Raw genomic sequence first — 16,323 nt, 5'->3', positions numbered from 1 at the left:
TTGTGAATAGATGAGAACCACGGATGAGTGAAAAGTGACTAACCCTAACCCTACCAGAGTCCTCTTGACATAGTGCATAAGGTTAGATATTGTATTCAGCAAATCTCAGCATCTAATTCCGGGGTGAAAGATAGTGAATGTTATCGTGCAATCACACCACAGCACTTTCTTTCCCCTCTTAAACAGCCATGAATTCCTAATTTGCATTGAGAGATGAAGATTAACACATGCAACCATCTTTTTTTTTTTTAAATCTGAATCCTTCTTTTGGTCTATTCCCAGTTCCAGGGTCGGGAGGGGTGACGGTCTTTTGCTGTCCCCGGTTGGGGGACTTTGGCATTGCTCGGCTGCGCCTCAGTCGCTCCCTCTCTGCAGCCCTTTAGTGAAAGGGTTAAACGCAGAGAGGTTTGGGCCTAGAGAGGAGGAACGAAAGGGGGAAAGTGGGGCTGGGAATTCAGCTTCCTAGGGGCGCTAGGTGGGCAAGGACGCTGCGTAGCGGGGAGGGGGAATTCCCAGGTGCGGGAAGGGAGGAGGGATTCCTAGGGGGAAGGGAAGGAGAACCAGGTGGGGTTTCCCCAGTTGCGCCCCCTCCCCTTCCGAGTCCCCGCCTTTCCTTGCAAGGTTTTCTGCTCCGTGAGAACGTTGCGCCGCCGCTTCTCCTCCTCGGTTGCTGCTTCTGCGAACGGCTCTCCGACCCCCTTAAAATCCTTCCTCCGAGACCCCCCCCTCCTTCCCCGCAGCCCAACATTTGGTGCAGCCCGGTTCCCAGGTTACCTGGTGTTTCCTGCACCGCCATTCCCACGTCCCCCCGTGGCTGCTGGGGAGGGTCTGGAGACGGGGGGGGGGAGAGGATCTGGGCTCAGAGGGATCGTGGCTGGAGGGGCTCCCTCCGAGGGCGGGAACCCTGCTAGGAGGAGACTGGTGGCACCTGAAAGGCAGGTGACTGAAACTAGAGAGGGGCGTCCAGGTGGGCTTGGCCAATGGGCAGTTCTGTCCAGGTGGGCTTCCTTGGAGATGCAGCCCCTGAATCTGCCTCTCTTACCTGCCCAAATTCCCTTTCTGGTGACTGCTGCATCCCCGTGTCTCGCTGCCCGTGTAAGGGAACAGTTCCTATCTCTGGATATTTTCAATTTTAATTTTAGCTCTTTTATGGGCTGTATAATCTACTCTGAAAAATAAGCTCTCCGCTGTTTTTTAGAAAGAGACCAAGGGGCTTCTGTGATATATTTAGAAAGATAAAAGAATTTTAGGTCAAAGGAGAGACCTGGGAGCTCCAATAACTGCCTTTGAGCATTTTGGGGAAGAGAGACTGGTGTGCACAAGAGGCAGGTTGTTTTGGGCTCCAAAGAGGCTTCAGTTGTTGGAATAAAATCCTGTTTGGAGAGTTTCTGTTTATATTCTGTGGAGTCAATCCTGCTTCCTCTAGTTATTCCATTACAAGCTTCCCTTTCCAATTTGCAGTTTTTCTCCAAATTTAATGTCTGTAAGGCACAGCACTTCTCTGAGTCTCTCCACTTTCATTTTCCTAGTTTTTGCTTTCTGTCTGCTCCAGGGAGACTATAACTCCCTACCATACAGCAGTTTCCTTGCTGAACTCCTCAGTTCGTTTGTCCCCACATATATGCTGATGCTTCCCTTGATAATATATGATGTATTTTGCATAATTCTCTGTGCCTTTGTATTTATATTCAACGTGCCCATAAACATTTTGTAGTTGTATATGTTGATATATGTGCAGTCACACTTATCTTTGTGTGCTCGTGTACATACATTGTTGTTTTCCACTGACATATTCATAGATGCCTTGCATATTTGCACACATATATTTATATTTTACTGTTGTTTTGCACTCTGGTTGGATGCTAACTGCTTTTCATTGCCTGTATCCATGGCAATGACAATAAAGTTGAATCTAATCTAATCTAGTTTGACTGCTTAATCTACAAACTATAGAGTTTCTGTTCCCCTTAAGGGGAATGAGTCTCATTTCATCAATTTCCCCCTTTTTTCCCCTAAGGAAGTCTGAAATGTTTTTCTTCCTGTCACAGGAATGATGGATTGTACCTCTCTCTTTTTTTAGAAACTATTGCTGAATGCTCTTTTTTGAGTGTCAGTATATTTTCTTCCAGGGAGAAGCTATGAAAGTGATTGTTCAGCTCCAGAGGGGCTTCATTGGAGTGGACTATGGTAGATTGTAGGAGCTTTGCTCTTGTTTTCTTCCAAGAGTGACATGTTTCCATTGGTCTTGTTCTTTAGCGACATATGTAGGCTCATTTTTTACAAGAAGCTGTTAGTTCCCTATTGTGTTTTACTTCCGTGTAGTCTTCTTATTTAAGTTGGGATTTCTTGTTTTGCTCATTGACTTTCAGAGTGCTAGAGCTGCCTCTAAACACTTTACTTTTTCTTCTAGTAATTCAAGTAGTTTGCATTTAATACATAGTTTGGGTCTTCTGTGGTCATATGCTGAAACATATGGCACACTTTGCAGTTCATTACAGTGTTAGTCCAGTGGTGGCTAACCTTTTGGGCTTGTGCCAAAAATTGTGCGCTCACGTGCCAGCACCCAGAAGGCAATGCGTGTGCCCCACCGCCTCTGTGCACACAATTCCCCCCACCCCTTACCTGCACTGTGCCTCCTAGCTGATTTTTGGCCCATTTTGGCCCATTTTCGGCCTGCCAGAGGCTCAAGGGAAGACTCTGCAGCCTTTGTAGACCGAAAAATGGGCCCATTTCGTCACTTCCGGTATTTCCAGAAATACAGGAAGTGACAAAGTAGGCCTGGTTTTCAGCCTACAAAAGCTGCAGAGGCTTCACTCAAGCCTCTGGGAGGCCAAAAATCAGCTGGAAGGCGTGCACATGCGCAGTGAGGTAAATTTGCCAGGGGCTTGTGTGCCCGCACAAATGGCTCTGCGTGCCACCTGTGGCATGCATGCCATAGGTTCACCATCACGATGTTAGTCTTCATCTCCATGTCTTTTTTCTTTAAAAAAATTAAAATTAGAAATGTCTAAAAATTGAAATATTTTCCGTGTTGCAAAGTATCAGTTTACAATAGTTTTGTTTTCTGTCTTGAAAAATTCTTCACTATCTTCCCTGTTTTAAGCGTCTATCTCTTTTTCTGTGGTTTTTGTCCTCTTGATCATTAACAATTTAAAGATTCCTAAAAAATTAAAATAAGCAAGCTGTTTTTTAAATGTTTGGTGAAAAAAGAAATTGAGACATTGAAAAAAATTGAAAAAGAATTTTTTATAAAAAACATGAAAAAGAATTTTAAAATGGAAAAAGATTTTAAAATGTTAAAAAATAAAAAAAAGTTTTGTAAAAAACTAAAAAAGAATTAAAAAAACTCAATTTAAAGAGTTTTAAATTAAAAATGATGTTTAAGACTTGAAAAACAGATTAAAATTAGAACAAGGAATTGAAAAATTGAAAAAAATAAATTGAAAAAATTGAAAAGGAATTTTTCTTAAGAAAGGGAATTCAGAGATTTTAAAATTAGAGTTTTTGGCCCTTTATGAAGTAATATGTACTTTTCTTTTGGAAGTTTCACTCTATTTTCTAGGAGATGCTTTGCTCTTAACCCTCTACTCCCTGATTTGAAAGGTTATCCCTTTTCTCCCTGTCCACAAGTAATTTTTACTTATTCTTTTTCCTCCTGCTTTCTTGCTTTTCGGTTGCCAGGCCCCTGCTGGGGTTTTCAGGTACGATATGTGGCTATTCTGCTTAGCTGGTCTACCACGCTGCTCTTAGCCGCAGCTGTGGGCGCTACTGCTCAGTTGGTCCTGTGTCTTAGTCGCTGCTCGGGACACTTCACTCCTCTGCCACCTAGCTCTGCAGCTCTGCTGCTCAAGGTCTGCCATGCTGCTCACGGGCCACTGGTCTGCTGCCAACTACCTCTGTTTTGCCAGAGCTCAGTGTCCTCCATTTGCACCATAATGGCTCCGCTAAGGAGTCAGGCTGGGTCACTGAGCTACCTCTCTGTCTCTCAACTTGGCTTCTCTTCTTCTCTCAGATGGGTCGCCAAACGACCTCTCGGTTGGGACACTGGGCTGCTTCTCAGCTGGACCACCTCTCAGCTGGGCTGCTTCTTTGTTCAAGTTCAAGTTCTTTTTTTTTTTAATCTGTCGCTAATCTTGATGTTGCCCTCTTGATATAGTCTGTGTTCCACACATGTATTCAAAAGGACAGATGAATAAAATTTGTAAGGTAAAACAACACCTCAGTTTAAAAGAAAAAAAAATAGTATCTCAACTGAGAGCACAAAAAAGAGATGTCAGTTTGTTAGTGTAAAAAATGTATACATACACACACATTTGTGTGTATATATATAGAATAAAAAGATAACACAAGATATGCCACAAAATCCACAAAATAGTCAAAAGTAGTCAAAATTTTAAAGTATTGTAAAAAATAATAAAAAAATATTGTAAAAAATAATTGCAGTCTCTGACTATTTCTCTAAGAAGTTAGAATGATAATCGCAGTTTAGGGTAATAAAAGAAAACAATTCAGAGGAATTTACAAATTAGGTAATAAAAATTTATGATCCAGTTGTAAAACTTTACAATAATTATAACAACTTTTTAAAAAGTTCACTCAATTTTTCAGGATCATGCAATATATTTTTTAAAAACTGTATTCAATTCATTCATATTATTTGGTAGGTACAGACGAGAATCCCTAAAAATCCTTATAAATATGCAAAGAGAGAAAAAAAGCACCTTTGCAACAGATCTTCACTTCTTTCGAGAAAGAGGAAGATAAAAAGAAATTTCATGTCGTCAGATCTATATGTAATTCATTCTGCAATGATGTATGAGTAAGTATGCTTTGTTAATGGTATAAAGAACAATGCAGTCAATACAGGGTGGGATCCGACAGGGTTAACTACCAGTTCGGTCATTTACGAGGTTCAGTGATTTACGATGTGTTTCCCTGCACGCTGCCGGTGCGCGCCTGTAAATCGTCATCAGCCTGTAAATCGTCATCAGCATGCTGCGTGCAGAGAAGCAGCCTTTCAAAAAGCCCTTTTTTCCTGCTTTTTTAACTGCAGCTGTGCCTCGCACGGCAGCTGAAGTTGAAAAAATCAGGAAATAAAGGTCAGGTAAGAGCCCAGGTGGGCGGGTGGGCAAAAACATCAGCGGACATAGAACCAGTTCTATGTCTGCTGCTCTTCAGAGCTACCCGTTCTACAGAGGTGGACAGAACTGATAGAAACCCACCCGAGTCAATATTGAAGAAAACAGTTCAGTATGTATAAAGAAAATTTTCTCAATGCTGAAAAAGATCGTCAGTGTTAAGGAACAAAAGTATTGCAGTCTGGTTACACTACAAGCAGAACTCATCAGTTTGCATCCAAATAAAATGGTTGATTTCCAACATTTCTAAGATTTTTCTTCTCTCCAAGTTGTTTTTTTTCCTCCTTTCAATTTTTTCCCCCCTTGGTTGCATTTTTGTACGTTTTGGGGTTTTTAAAAAAGATTTTTAACTAGATTATTTAGAATAGCCCCACTTCTGTATATCTGCTCTCTGCAGCAGTGATTTTCCAGTCCTGGAATCTGGAGGACAACAAAGCAGAAAACGAAAACTCCACTTGTTGAAATTTCATAATCAATATAGAAAAAACACCACCCAAACGCCTTTTTTGAGGAATTCCACAATTTCTGCAAAAGGAAATGTCCAGTAATTTCTGCTGATGGGAAATCAGGAATGAAATTCAACCCCTCTCTAAACTCATCAACTTTTGTGGATTTTCTTGTATGCAATAAGGAGTGATTTATGCCTGTAGTACTGTCCACAGACGGGACATTTGAATAGTCTCCCCCCTGTGAGCCCTCCGCTGTTTCACCAGGTGTGAATTGAAACGGAAATGTTTCCCACACCAGGACATCCAAAGGGATTCTCTCCTGCGTGTATTCTTTGGTGTCTCATGAGACGGATATTTCTGATGAAACTTTCCCCATAATCAGGGCATTTAAAGAGTTTCTCTCCTGTGTTAGTCCTCTGGTGTATCACCATATTGGAATTTTGACTGAAACTTTTGCCACAAACAAGACACTAATATGGTATTTCTCCGTTGTGAGTCCTCTGGTGTGTCACCATGTTAGAATTCTGACTGAAACTTTTGCCACAAACAGGACACTCATATGGTTTCTCTCCTGTGTGAGTCCTCTGGTGTGTCATCAGGCTGGAAGTCTGACTGAAACCTTTCCCACAGACAGGACATTCAAAAGGTTTATATCCTGTGTGTATCCTCTGGTGCCTAATAAGCTGGTATTTTCTAATGAAACTTTTCCCACAATCAGGGCATTCAAAGTGTTTCCCTCCTGTGTGAGTCCTCTGGTTTATCTCCAGGTTGGAACTTTGACTGAAACGTTTTTCATAATAAGGACATTCAAAGTGTTTCTCTGCTGTGTGAGTTCTTTTGTGTGTCACCAGGCTGGATTTGTGACTGAAACGTTTTTCACAATCTGGACATTCAAAGGGTTTTTCTCCTAAGTGAGTCCTCTGGTGTATCATAAGGTAGTTATTGTTCATGAAACATTTTCCACAAACAGGACATTCAAACGGTTTCTCTCCTGTGTGAGTCCTCAGGTGTATTACCAGGCGGCAATTGTGAGTGAAACCTTTCCCACAGAAAGAGCATTCAAAGGGTTTGTGTGTCCTCTGGTGACTTGTGAGCTGAATTTTTTTAATGAAACTTTCAGCACAATATGGACACTGATATGATTTCCCTACTGTATGAGTCCTGTGGTGTTTCACCAAATTGGAATTGTGACTGAAACTTTTCCCACAAACCTGACACTCATACGGTTTTTCTCCTATATGAGTCCTCTGGTGTACCACCAGCTGGGAATTCTGTCTGAAACTTTTCCCACATAGAGCACATTCAAATGGTTTCTCTCCTGTGTGAGTTCTCTGATGTATCATCAGCTGATAATTCTGACTGAATCTTTTCCTACAAAGAACACATTCAAATGGTTTCTCTCCTGTGTGACTCCTCTGGTGATTCATGAGCTGGTATTTTATAGTGAAACGTTTCCCACAATCAGAACATTGAAAGGGTTTCTCACCTGTATGTGTCCTCTGGTGTCCCACCAGGTGGGAATTCTGACTGAAACATTTCCCACAATCGGGACATTCAAAGGGTTTCTCTCCTGTGTGTGTCCTCTGGTGTTTCACCAAGTAGGAATTCAAACTAAAACATTTCCCACAATCTTGACATTGAAAGGGTTTCTCACCTGTGTGAGTCTTCTGGTGAATCACCATGTTGGAATTCTTACTGAAACATTTCCCACAATCAGGACATTCAAAGGGTTTCTCTCCTGTGTGAGTCCTCTGGTGAATCACCAACTTGGAATTCCCACTGAAAAATTTCCCACAATCAGGACACTCATATGATTTCTTTTCTGTGCACATCTTCTAGAGTATCACCAGGCCACAGTTCTGACCAAAACTTTCCCCACAATCAGAGCATTCAAAGGGTTCCTCCCTGGTATGAGTTCTCTAATGTATCACCTAGTTGCCATTCTCACCACATTGGGAGCATTTGTAGGGCTTCTCTCCTATGTCATAACCATCATAACTGTGAGTTAGCTGCCAAACATCAAAATATAAATCACATGACTATGCGGATGCTGCAAAAGTCATAAGTGTGAAAAATGGGTCATAAGTCACTTTTTTCAGTGTCGCCGTAACTTTGGACAGTCCTAAATGAACTGGTGTAAGTTGAGGACTACCTGTAATGTATCCTTGGGTTCTGCATACTCTATTTTATTCAGTTCGAAATCTCTTCTTGATCACCTGCAGGGGAAGGAGAAGAATTTTGTGGTTTTCTAAACGAAATAGAAAATATTTTGATTTCTGGCTTGAGCTGCTTTCCTTTTTAACGTTGCTTATTATTCTCAGTTGTCCGGAGTGCTTTTATTGGCATCCTCTTTGCCTGTAGGATTCAAGGAAAAGAGTAACTTTAATTGTTCACAAAATGGTTGCAGAAGAAGTGAAAGAAGAAAAACATGTGCATTAAAGGGAGAAAGCAAATATGCCAGAATGCTAAAATAACCTTAATTATGATTTATTTGACACATTGAAGATTACCAAGATCCAGGTTCACATTTGTATTCAACCATGAAATTCTCTTGTTGACTTGAGTCAATACAAATTCTTAGTACAGCAATTATTGGATAGAATCACTGTAATTAAGATGAATATAACATTTAACAGAATAATAGAGTTGGAAGGGACCTTGAAGGTCTTCTAGTCCAACCCTCTGACCAAGCGATAAACCTTATACCATTTCAGACAAGTGGCTGTTGAATCTCTTTTTGAAGGCCTCCAATGACGGAGCACCCAAAACTTCTGAAAGGAAGCTATCCCATTGGTTGATGGCTGTCATCTTTAGGAATTTTCTCTTTCAGCTCTAGGTTGTTTCTCTTTTTGGTTAGTTTCTATCTATTCTTTCTGTTGGTACTTTGGTAAAATAGTTTGACTTGTCTTTGTCTTTATAGGAGCTCCTCAAATATTGGAACACTGCTGCCATGCCTCTGCTAGTCCTTCTTATTAGACTAGCGTATTTTATATTTGATCAATTAATAAAGGCTTTGTGAAAGAAACCAAATACTTAGCACTGCAAAGAGTAATTATGAAATACAGTATATCTGGAAGTGCTGGGGACAGATTATACAATTGTAGATATATGCATAGAGAGAAAAACAGAAATAAACAAACCTACAAATTTATATATCTGGAAAATCCATGTATTTTCAGCCTGAAAAAATATTCCAAAATGGTTACAGTCAAACCTTCTGTGCTAACTCCGGAGATATGGGGCTTTAACTGATGAAATGTTGCTTAAAGCCTCTGCAAGATTTGAAGCATCCATTTTGCCCATGGAAGTCCTGAGCTTCAGGGGAGAAAATACTTTGCACAATCACTCTGGCAACACCCCAACTGAAGTCATCCTCACTTACTGACTACATTTGGGACTGGCATCTGTGTCACTAAGCAGCCTGATCATGAAGCATGATGTCACATGACAGTGCCAACTTATACCTGTTCCTCTGCATTTGTAGGTTGTTAAAGGCAAATTCACCTGACCGTGGCTTTCAACTTCCTGCTGGCATCCCCACTGATTTGACTTGTGTGAAGCTAGCTGGGAAGGTCACAAATGGGGATCATGAGGGCGGGACGTTACAACCATCATAAATGTGCACCAGTTGGCAAGAACCCAAATTGGTTGCAACTCCTTTTCCTGCCTCTACACAACCACAGAAACTGCTGACATGTTCAGGTCACTGAACAAGTGTTACGATGACCACAGATTTCAGGACCAGGTCTACAACTGCTTTTGCAGTGCCAGAGTAACTTCGAAGGCTCATGAAACAAATGGTAAGCGAGGCCTATATACAAACTGAACATCCCAAAAGGTCCTCAATAAGACCTTTTTAGTTGAACCTGGTTAATACATGGATGGGGCACCAATAGGAAATACCGTGCTTGTTTATTATTGCTAAGAAAACAGCAGGTCCATAACAGAACAACAGAGTTGAAAGGGATCTCGGGAGATCTTCTATCTAGCCCAATCCCTTGTTTGAGCAGGAGGCCCTGAGGAACCTGACAACTTTGTCACCCAAAAGGTAGAGGATGGAATTAGAGGGTCAGCTCTACTGGACTTAATTATTTATTCATTTAAAAAAATGATACTACCTATTTGCACATGATACTGTCTATTTGCACATGGCAACGTGTGTGTGTGCGCGCGCGTGCGTGCACACACAGACACATATATATGGTTTCGTTGATTTTCACTGGTACAGGTATGCAGGTCTTGGCATGTTTGGGTCTTTTCCCATGTAAGATTGAGAGTATCTTGGCAATGTTTTGAAGAGGTCCCACTCGCCATCTTCAGGCTGGTGCTTTCGGCTTCGTGCTTGTGCGAGCAAAGCGTGATCGGAGCTGCCGTCTCCCTATATATACTGGTGGAGAAGTTGGCTGTGTTGTTATTTCTTGATTGGTTGATGGAGTTGATGTTGGTTTGTCCAAAGTATGTGGCTGGGCAATTGTTGCATGGTATTTGTTGCAAGGAGTTTATGAAATATCATGCAACAATTGCCCAGCCACATACATTGGACAAACCAACAGGAGAATAAATGCATGTATCGCAGAACACAAGAACACAGTCAGAAAAGAAGAAAATTCCTCCTCCCTTTTCCAGCACCTTAAAGCCACAGGACATGAAATTAATTTTGAGGGAACCAAATTAATCTCCAATACTGAACACTTCAACAAGAAAATAATAAGGGAAGCCATCGAAATAGAGAAACACCACCACAACATGAATAAACAGAAACGATACCTCCCACCTACCAGACATTTGGAAACTAGCCCTTATCAACAAACGAGTCTCAGCCACGAAAACCAACACCGGACCCAAAACAACACATGACGCCACCACCAATCTCCCTCACCAGACTCAAACCCAAAACCACCCCATAGACGAAAGGCAACCACTGTCCAGAAGCCAGACCACAGCTGCATCACCAGCTGCCACACACCCCGACCCCCAAACCAAGCAAACTGACACACACCATGAACACATAGCCAGGCCTCAAACTCTGAGCCAAACCAAAACCCGGAACTTCACATCACAGTCACCTGCTCAGGATATCACATCACGGAACTCAGGAGGTTACACCTCAAAACCTCAGGAGGAGAAGGAAATTATTTGAGATTATTATGGGAAACTATACACACAAGAGAATATTGATGAGGAAAGAGTTAAACAGTATTTACAGTATGCTAATTTACCCCAGATACCTAAAGAGATTGAAACAATGTTAGAAAGCAATATAATGATGATGGAGTTAACTGAAGCACTTAAGAAACAAAATAATGGAAAAGCACCAGGCCCAGATGGACTTCCGGCAGAATTTTACAAAACATTACAAGAATCATTGAATTTTCCACTGCTAGAAGTTATGAATGAAGTTATGTTAAAGAAGAGGATACATAAATCATGGTCAGAAGCTTTATTACACTTGTCCCCAAATCCAGTACAAATCAAGAATTATAGACCTATCTCCCTACTAAATGCAGATTATAAAATCTTTTCTTCAATATTGGCAGAAAGACCTAAAAAATTTTTAAATAATTTTATCCATCCTGACCAAAATGTATTTTTTCTGCCAAAGAGACAAATCAAAGACAATATGAGAGTAATCTTGGACACTTTGGAATACTACGAGGCACATCCTGAAAAACAAATGGCTTTGATATTTTTAGATGCACAGAAGGCATTTGATAATGTGAATTGGAGATTCATGTTATTACTGCTGGAACAGATGGGCTTTGCTAGAAAATTTATTCAAGCAGCAGAAGCTATATATCATAAGCAGACGGCAAAGGTAATGATAGAGGGAGAACTGACAGCATCTATCGATACAAGAAAGGGAACAAGACAAGGGTGCCCACTATCACCTTTGTTGTTTGTGTTAACTTTGAAAGTGCTAAACAGAAATATTAGAGATGACAAGAATATAAAAGGGATGAAAATTAAAAAGGAAGAATTTAAGTTGCAAGCATTTGCAGATGATTTGGTTTTTATCTTAGAAGACCCACTAGAAACAGCATCAAAATTGATAGAAAAGATAAGAGACATATGGAAAGGTGGCTGGTTTGAAAATAAATAAAGATAAGACAAACAGGAGATTACAGCACAAGACCCAGGATGTCAAAACAATAGAACTCAGAAGGTCATCACACAGCCCATTACCAAGGTCGTTACAACACAGGAGGCTGATAAACACACAGCCAATACCTCAGCCACACATGTTCTTACGAAAAAGCCAGCCAATCTGCAAACATCAACTCCATCAACCAATCAAGAAAAAACAACACAGCCAACCTCCCCACCAGTATATATCGGGAGACGGCAACTCCGATCACGCTTTGCTTGCACAAGCACGAAGCCGAAAGCACCAGCCTGAAGATGGCGAGTGGGACCTCGTCGAAACGTTGCCAAGATACTCTCAATCTTACACAGGAAAAGACCAGGCTTCTGTATAGTGTTTGTTCTGTATAGTGTTCGAACACTATACAGAAGCCTGATGATGGCAGATGAGATTCTGCCGAAACATTGCTACAACTTCAAAGCACAACTATAATGACATGGGAAAATACCCAAACAAAGCTGAATACCATACATACATACATACATATGTATTTACACAAACACACACACACGCACACACATATTAATAGAAGAAAATAATCAAATAATGAATTAATACATTAATAAAATAATATAATAGCTCTCGGCGACAACACATCACACAAGCCATTTAATGGGCTCCATCCAGCTCTGGGTTCCCCAGTGGCAAATGTTTTTTCGGAAAAGTGTTAAGAGTGGGGGGCCATTCTGATCTCTGGGGAAATGATGTTCCAGAGAGAGGAAGCCACCACAGCGTTCTTGGGGGGCTTATTTGGGGGCTTGAGGCTAAAACATACAAAGATGGTCGCAGGAGCTGGGTCTAGTCTACAGAAGAGGAGGAGGAGGAGGGGTGACATGATAGCAATCTTCCAGGATTTGAGGGGCTGCCCCAAAGAAGGGCGGCTCAACCTCTTCCACAGAGCATCTGAAGGCAGAACAACCAATAATGGATGGAAACGAATCAAGGAGAGAAGCAAGCAGAAATATCCTGACTGTGAGAACAATTAACTAGCTTGCCTGCAGAAGCTGTGGGTGCTCCATTACTGGAGGCTTTCAGGAAGAGCCTGGACAGCCATTTGCCTGAAATACATAAGGTCTCCTACTGGAGCAGGGGGCTGGACTAGATGACCTCACAGATCCCTTCCAAGTGTTATTCCATATTCTAGCTGCTTCTCTGCTTCCACGCCGTGGAGGGAACCAAGCAGCCTGAGTTGCTCCCAAATTCTCCTCCGACCTGCTGTCAACTCACCTGCCAGCTGAGACTTCGGTACTTGGAAGAGGCGCCGAGCCACTCTACACGATACTCTCTTCTCTTGTTACGGAAGAGGAAGTTCCTTTGTGCTTCTCTTCTCTTTCCGCCCTTTCTAGCAATACAGTACTCGATGGTTTTAAGCTCAACCATGAGAGGCCGCTATTGTACTGTTGGCTTTCCAGTCAGTCCTGCCCCCCCCCCTCTTCCAGGGCTCCTGACGTCTCTTACGTCAAGTGCTGCATCCCCTCTCGGGGAGAGGCGCTCAAGGAGTGCCAGGTGGGCAAGCTCGCTGCGACAGGGGGAGGAGACCTGAGAGAAGGAGGGGAATCCCCAGGTGCGGGAAGGGGGGAGGGATTCCTTGGGGGAGGGAAAGAGAACCAGGTGGGGTTTCCCCAGTTGCGCCCCTTCCCCTTCCGAGTCCCCGCCTTTCCTTGCAAGGTTTTCTGCTCCTTGGGGACCGCTGCGCCGCCGCTTCTCCTCCTCGGTTGCTGCTTCTGCGAACGGCTCTCCGACCCCCTAAAAATCCTTCCTCCGAGACCCTCCCCCTCCTTCCTCGCAGCCCAACATTTGGTGCAGCCCGGCTCCCAGGGTGAGGCTGCCTGGTGTTGGGGAAGGTTGGGCACCACCGTTCCCACGTTCCCCTGTGGCTGCTGGGGAGGATCCGCCTCCCAGGCTCTGGAGGGGAGGCAGAGGATCTGGGTTCAGAGGGATCGTGGCTGGAGGGGCTCCCTCCGAGGGCGGGAACCCTGCTAGGAGGAGACTGGTGGCATCTGAAAGGCAGGTGACTGAAACTAGAGAGGGGCGTCCAGGTGGGCTTGGCCAATGGGCAGTTCTGTCCAGGTGGGCTTCCTTGGAGATGCAGCCCCTGAATCTGCCTCTCTTACCTGCCCAAATTCCCTTTCTGGTGACTGCTGCATCCCCGTGTCTCGCTGCCCGTGTAAGGGAACAGCCCTGTCTGCAAAGGTTTTCAATTTTAATTTGTTATTTTACGTGTTGTATAATCTACTCTGAAAAAGAAGCTCTCCGCTTTTTTTTTTTTAGAAAGAGATCAAGGGGCTTCTGTGATATATTTAGAAAGATAAAAGAATTTTAGATCAGCTCTAATAACTGCCTTTGAGCATTTTAGGGAAGAGAGACTGGTGTGCACAAGAGGCAGGTTGTTTTGAGCTCCAGAGAGGCTTCAGTTGTTGGAATAAAATCCTGTCTGGAGAGTTTCTGTTCATATTCTGTGGAGTCAATCCTGCTTCCTCTAGTTATTCCATTACAACCTTCCCTTTCCAATTTTCCAGGTTTTTTTCCCCCAAATTTCATGTCTGTAAGGCACAGCATTTCTCTGAGTCTCTCCACTTTCGTTTTCCTAGTTTTTGCTTTCTGTCTGAAAGTATTTTAATATAATGTAAATTTTGGAGCACTTCAGAATTTATTATCTTCAGCCTGGGGCATGGTTGATGGTATTTTGACTGGGCTTTTTTCATAGGGGAGGGCAGAGGTCCATTTTCCCCAAGTGCTTTAAGAGGATAAATCACAGTCTAGATAAGGGATACCCAACCCCCATCCATGGACTAACAACTGGGCCATGGCATGTCAGCAATTGGACCAGACAAGCAAGCGACGCCCCATCAGTGGGATGCAGGCAGCATGCAAAACCACACTCCCTTCGGTCCATGGGAAAAAGGACCTTGACCCTGGCTCAAAACCAATTGTCAGATCTGATCCCTTAAGAAAAAAAGACCATCAACTCCACTGGGTTGAAATTCCTATACTAAAAAGATGTTGGCTGCAGTATGGTCAGTCAGGCACTGGATTTTGTATCCCAAAAGATACAGAAAGGATTCCCCTCATCCTTTGCCAGTCTGTCTCCATCAATCGGAACTCACCAAGATGTTTTGAGGACTTCTGAGATGCTTTGAAATATTAGGCATTCTCTCTCAGTGTGCCTAGCCTTTGATTCTGGTACAAACTGGTACCGAGCTTCTCTGGTCTTCATCGCCTGTCATTCCCCACCCACTATTATCCATCACTTACACAATTTATCCTACCCACCCCTGGCATCAAACCACCCCTGGCAGACCCGACAGCAGTAACTATGAGGGGGATTTGGGGGTCCTAGTGCACAACCACCAAAGTATGAGCTAGCAGAGTGCTGCAGAAAAAGCCAATGCAGTCCTAGTCTGCACCATTTTTGGTGTCGAATTTTGGTCACCATGATACAAAAGAGATTTTGAGATAGGAACTGGAGGCTAAAATGTATGATGAATGGTTGCAAGAACTGGATATATCTAGTCAAACACAGAGAAGGACTAAAGAACTGTTAGCAGTCTTTCAATATTTGAGGGGCTGACACAGAAAAGGGGGTCAACCTATTTTCCACAAGCGCCTCAGATGGGGACTTGTCTAAAAGAGATCCAACCTATAATTAAGAAGAGATTTCCAGTCAGTCAGAACGATTAATCAGTGATCAGTGAACAGCTTGCCTCTAGACCTTTGGGGTGTTTCATCATTGGAGGTTTTTAATAGATTGTTTAACAGTCATTTGTTCAGAATAATATAGGTTGTCTGCCTGAGCAGGGGATTAGACTAGAAGACCTCCATGGTCCCTTCCAACTCTGTTCTGTTATGGACCTGCTGTTTTCTTGGCAACAATATCGGACTCCTCTGCCACTCGCCTCTTCTAGGATTTCTGGTTTTTTCACTTCTGTCTAGCCAACAAGCACAGTATTTCCTATTGGTGCCCCATCCACATATTAATCAGGTTCAAATATGCTTAACCAGCATTTTTAAAAAATAATTATTGAAGATCTTTGGGATGTTCCATATTGTATATAAGCAGTCCTCACCAATTTCCCACCCAGGCTCAGTTTTTTTACCTTCCTGGGCCCCAGGGAAGCTTCCTGGAAGCAAAAATACCCCCCCTCCCAGGAGGCAAAAAAAAATGGGGAGGGGGTTGCTGCAAAAAAAAAAGCCACGCCCACCCAGTCACCTGGCCATGCCCACCTAGGCACACCCACAGAACCAGTTGTTCAAAAATTTGAATCCCATCCCTGTAGAACTGTAATGAGGCCTACCAATTATGGTTGCATGTTGCAACGGCCATTAAACCAGACTGCTTTGTTTAACCCCACTGCTCCTCCTCCTGATGAAGCTGTTAAACAAATGTGCAAGTTGTTAAGCAGAATAATGGCTCTCGGAGGGTTGGAGGAATAGTGCAGCCCCAGGCTTTCATTCCAAACTCCTCCCCTGCCCATGGGGTCCCAGGCTTTTCCCTCCCTCCCAGGGTCAGGGTTGTCATCTGGCTGTTTTTCCGGCCAAATTCGAGAAATCTGGCTGTATAGAAATCTGTTTGGCAGTGAAAAAAATCATGTCT

The 16,323-nt window shown here is 42.9% G+C and overlaps 3 protein-coding genes across 3 annotated transcripts in view; all 3 read right to left on the bottom strand.

Annotated features, from left to right (window-relative positions):
* LOC148126548 (uncharacterized) overlaps positions 1 to 16,323 on the bottom strand; it is a 152,580-nt gene that overhangs the window by 114,809 nt on the left and 21,448 nt on the right. The window lies entirely within an intron of this gene.
* LOC148126550 (uncharacterized) overlaps positions 1 to 16,323 on the bottom strand; it is a 165,296-nt gene that overhangs the window by 127,563 nt on the left and 21,410 nt on the right. The gene's annotated exons all lie outside the window — the stretch shown is intronic.
* Positions 4,376 to 13,077, bottom strand: LOC113453310 (uncharacterized). Its single transcript, XM_087928323.1, has 2 exons — positions 12,957 to 13,077; positions 4,376 to 7,942 (listed from the first exon to the last, which is right to left on the bottom strand). Exon 2 carries the CDS (start codon positions 7,417 to 7,419, stop codon positions 6,058 to 6,060), a length of 1,362 nt encoding a protein of 453 aa, XP_087784449.1. The 5' UTR covers positions 7,420 to 7,942; positions 12,957 to 13,077; the 3' UTR covers positions 4,376 to 6,057.

This window comes from Pseudonaja textilis, chromosome 2 (genome assembly GCF_049901715.1).
Source record: "Pseudonaja textilis isolate UNSWEBS1 chromosome 2, rPseTex1.2, whole genome shotgun sequence".
Taxonomy (NCBI): Eukaryota; Metazoa; Chordata; class Lepidosauria; order Squamata; family Elapidae; genus Pseudonaja; species Pseudonaja textilis.
The sequence above is the reverse complement of the archived record's forward strand: the minus strand, read 5'-3'. Positions and strand labels throughout refer to the sequence as shown.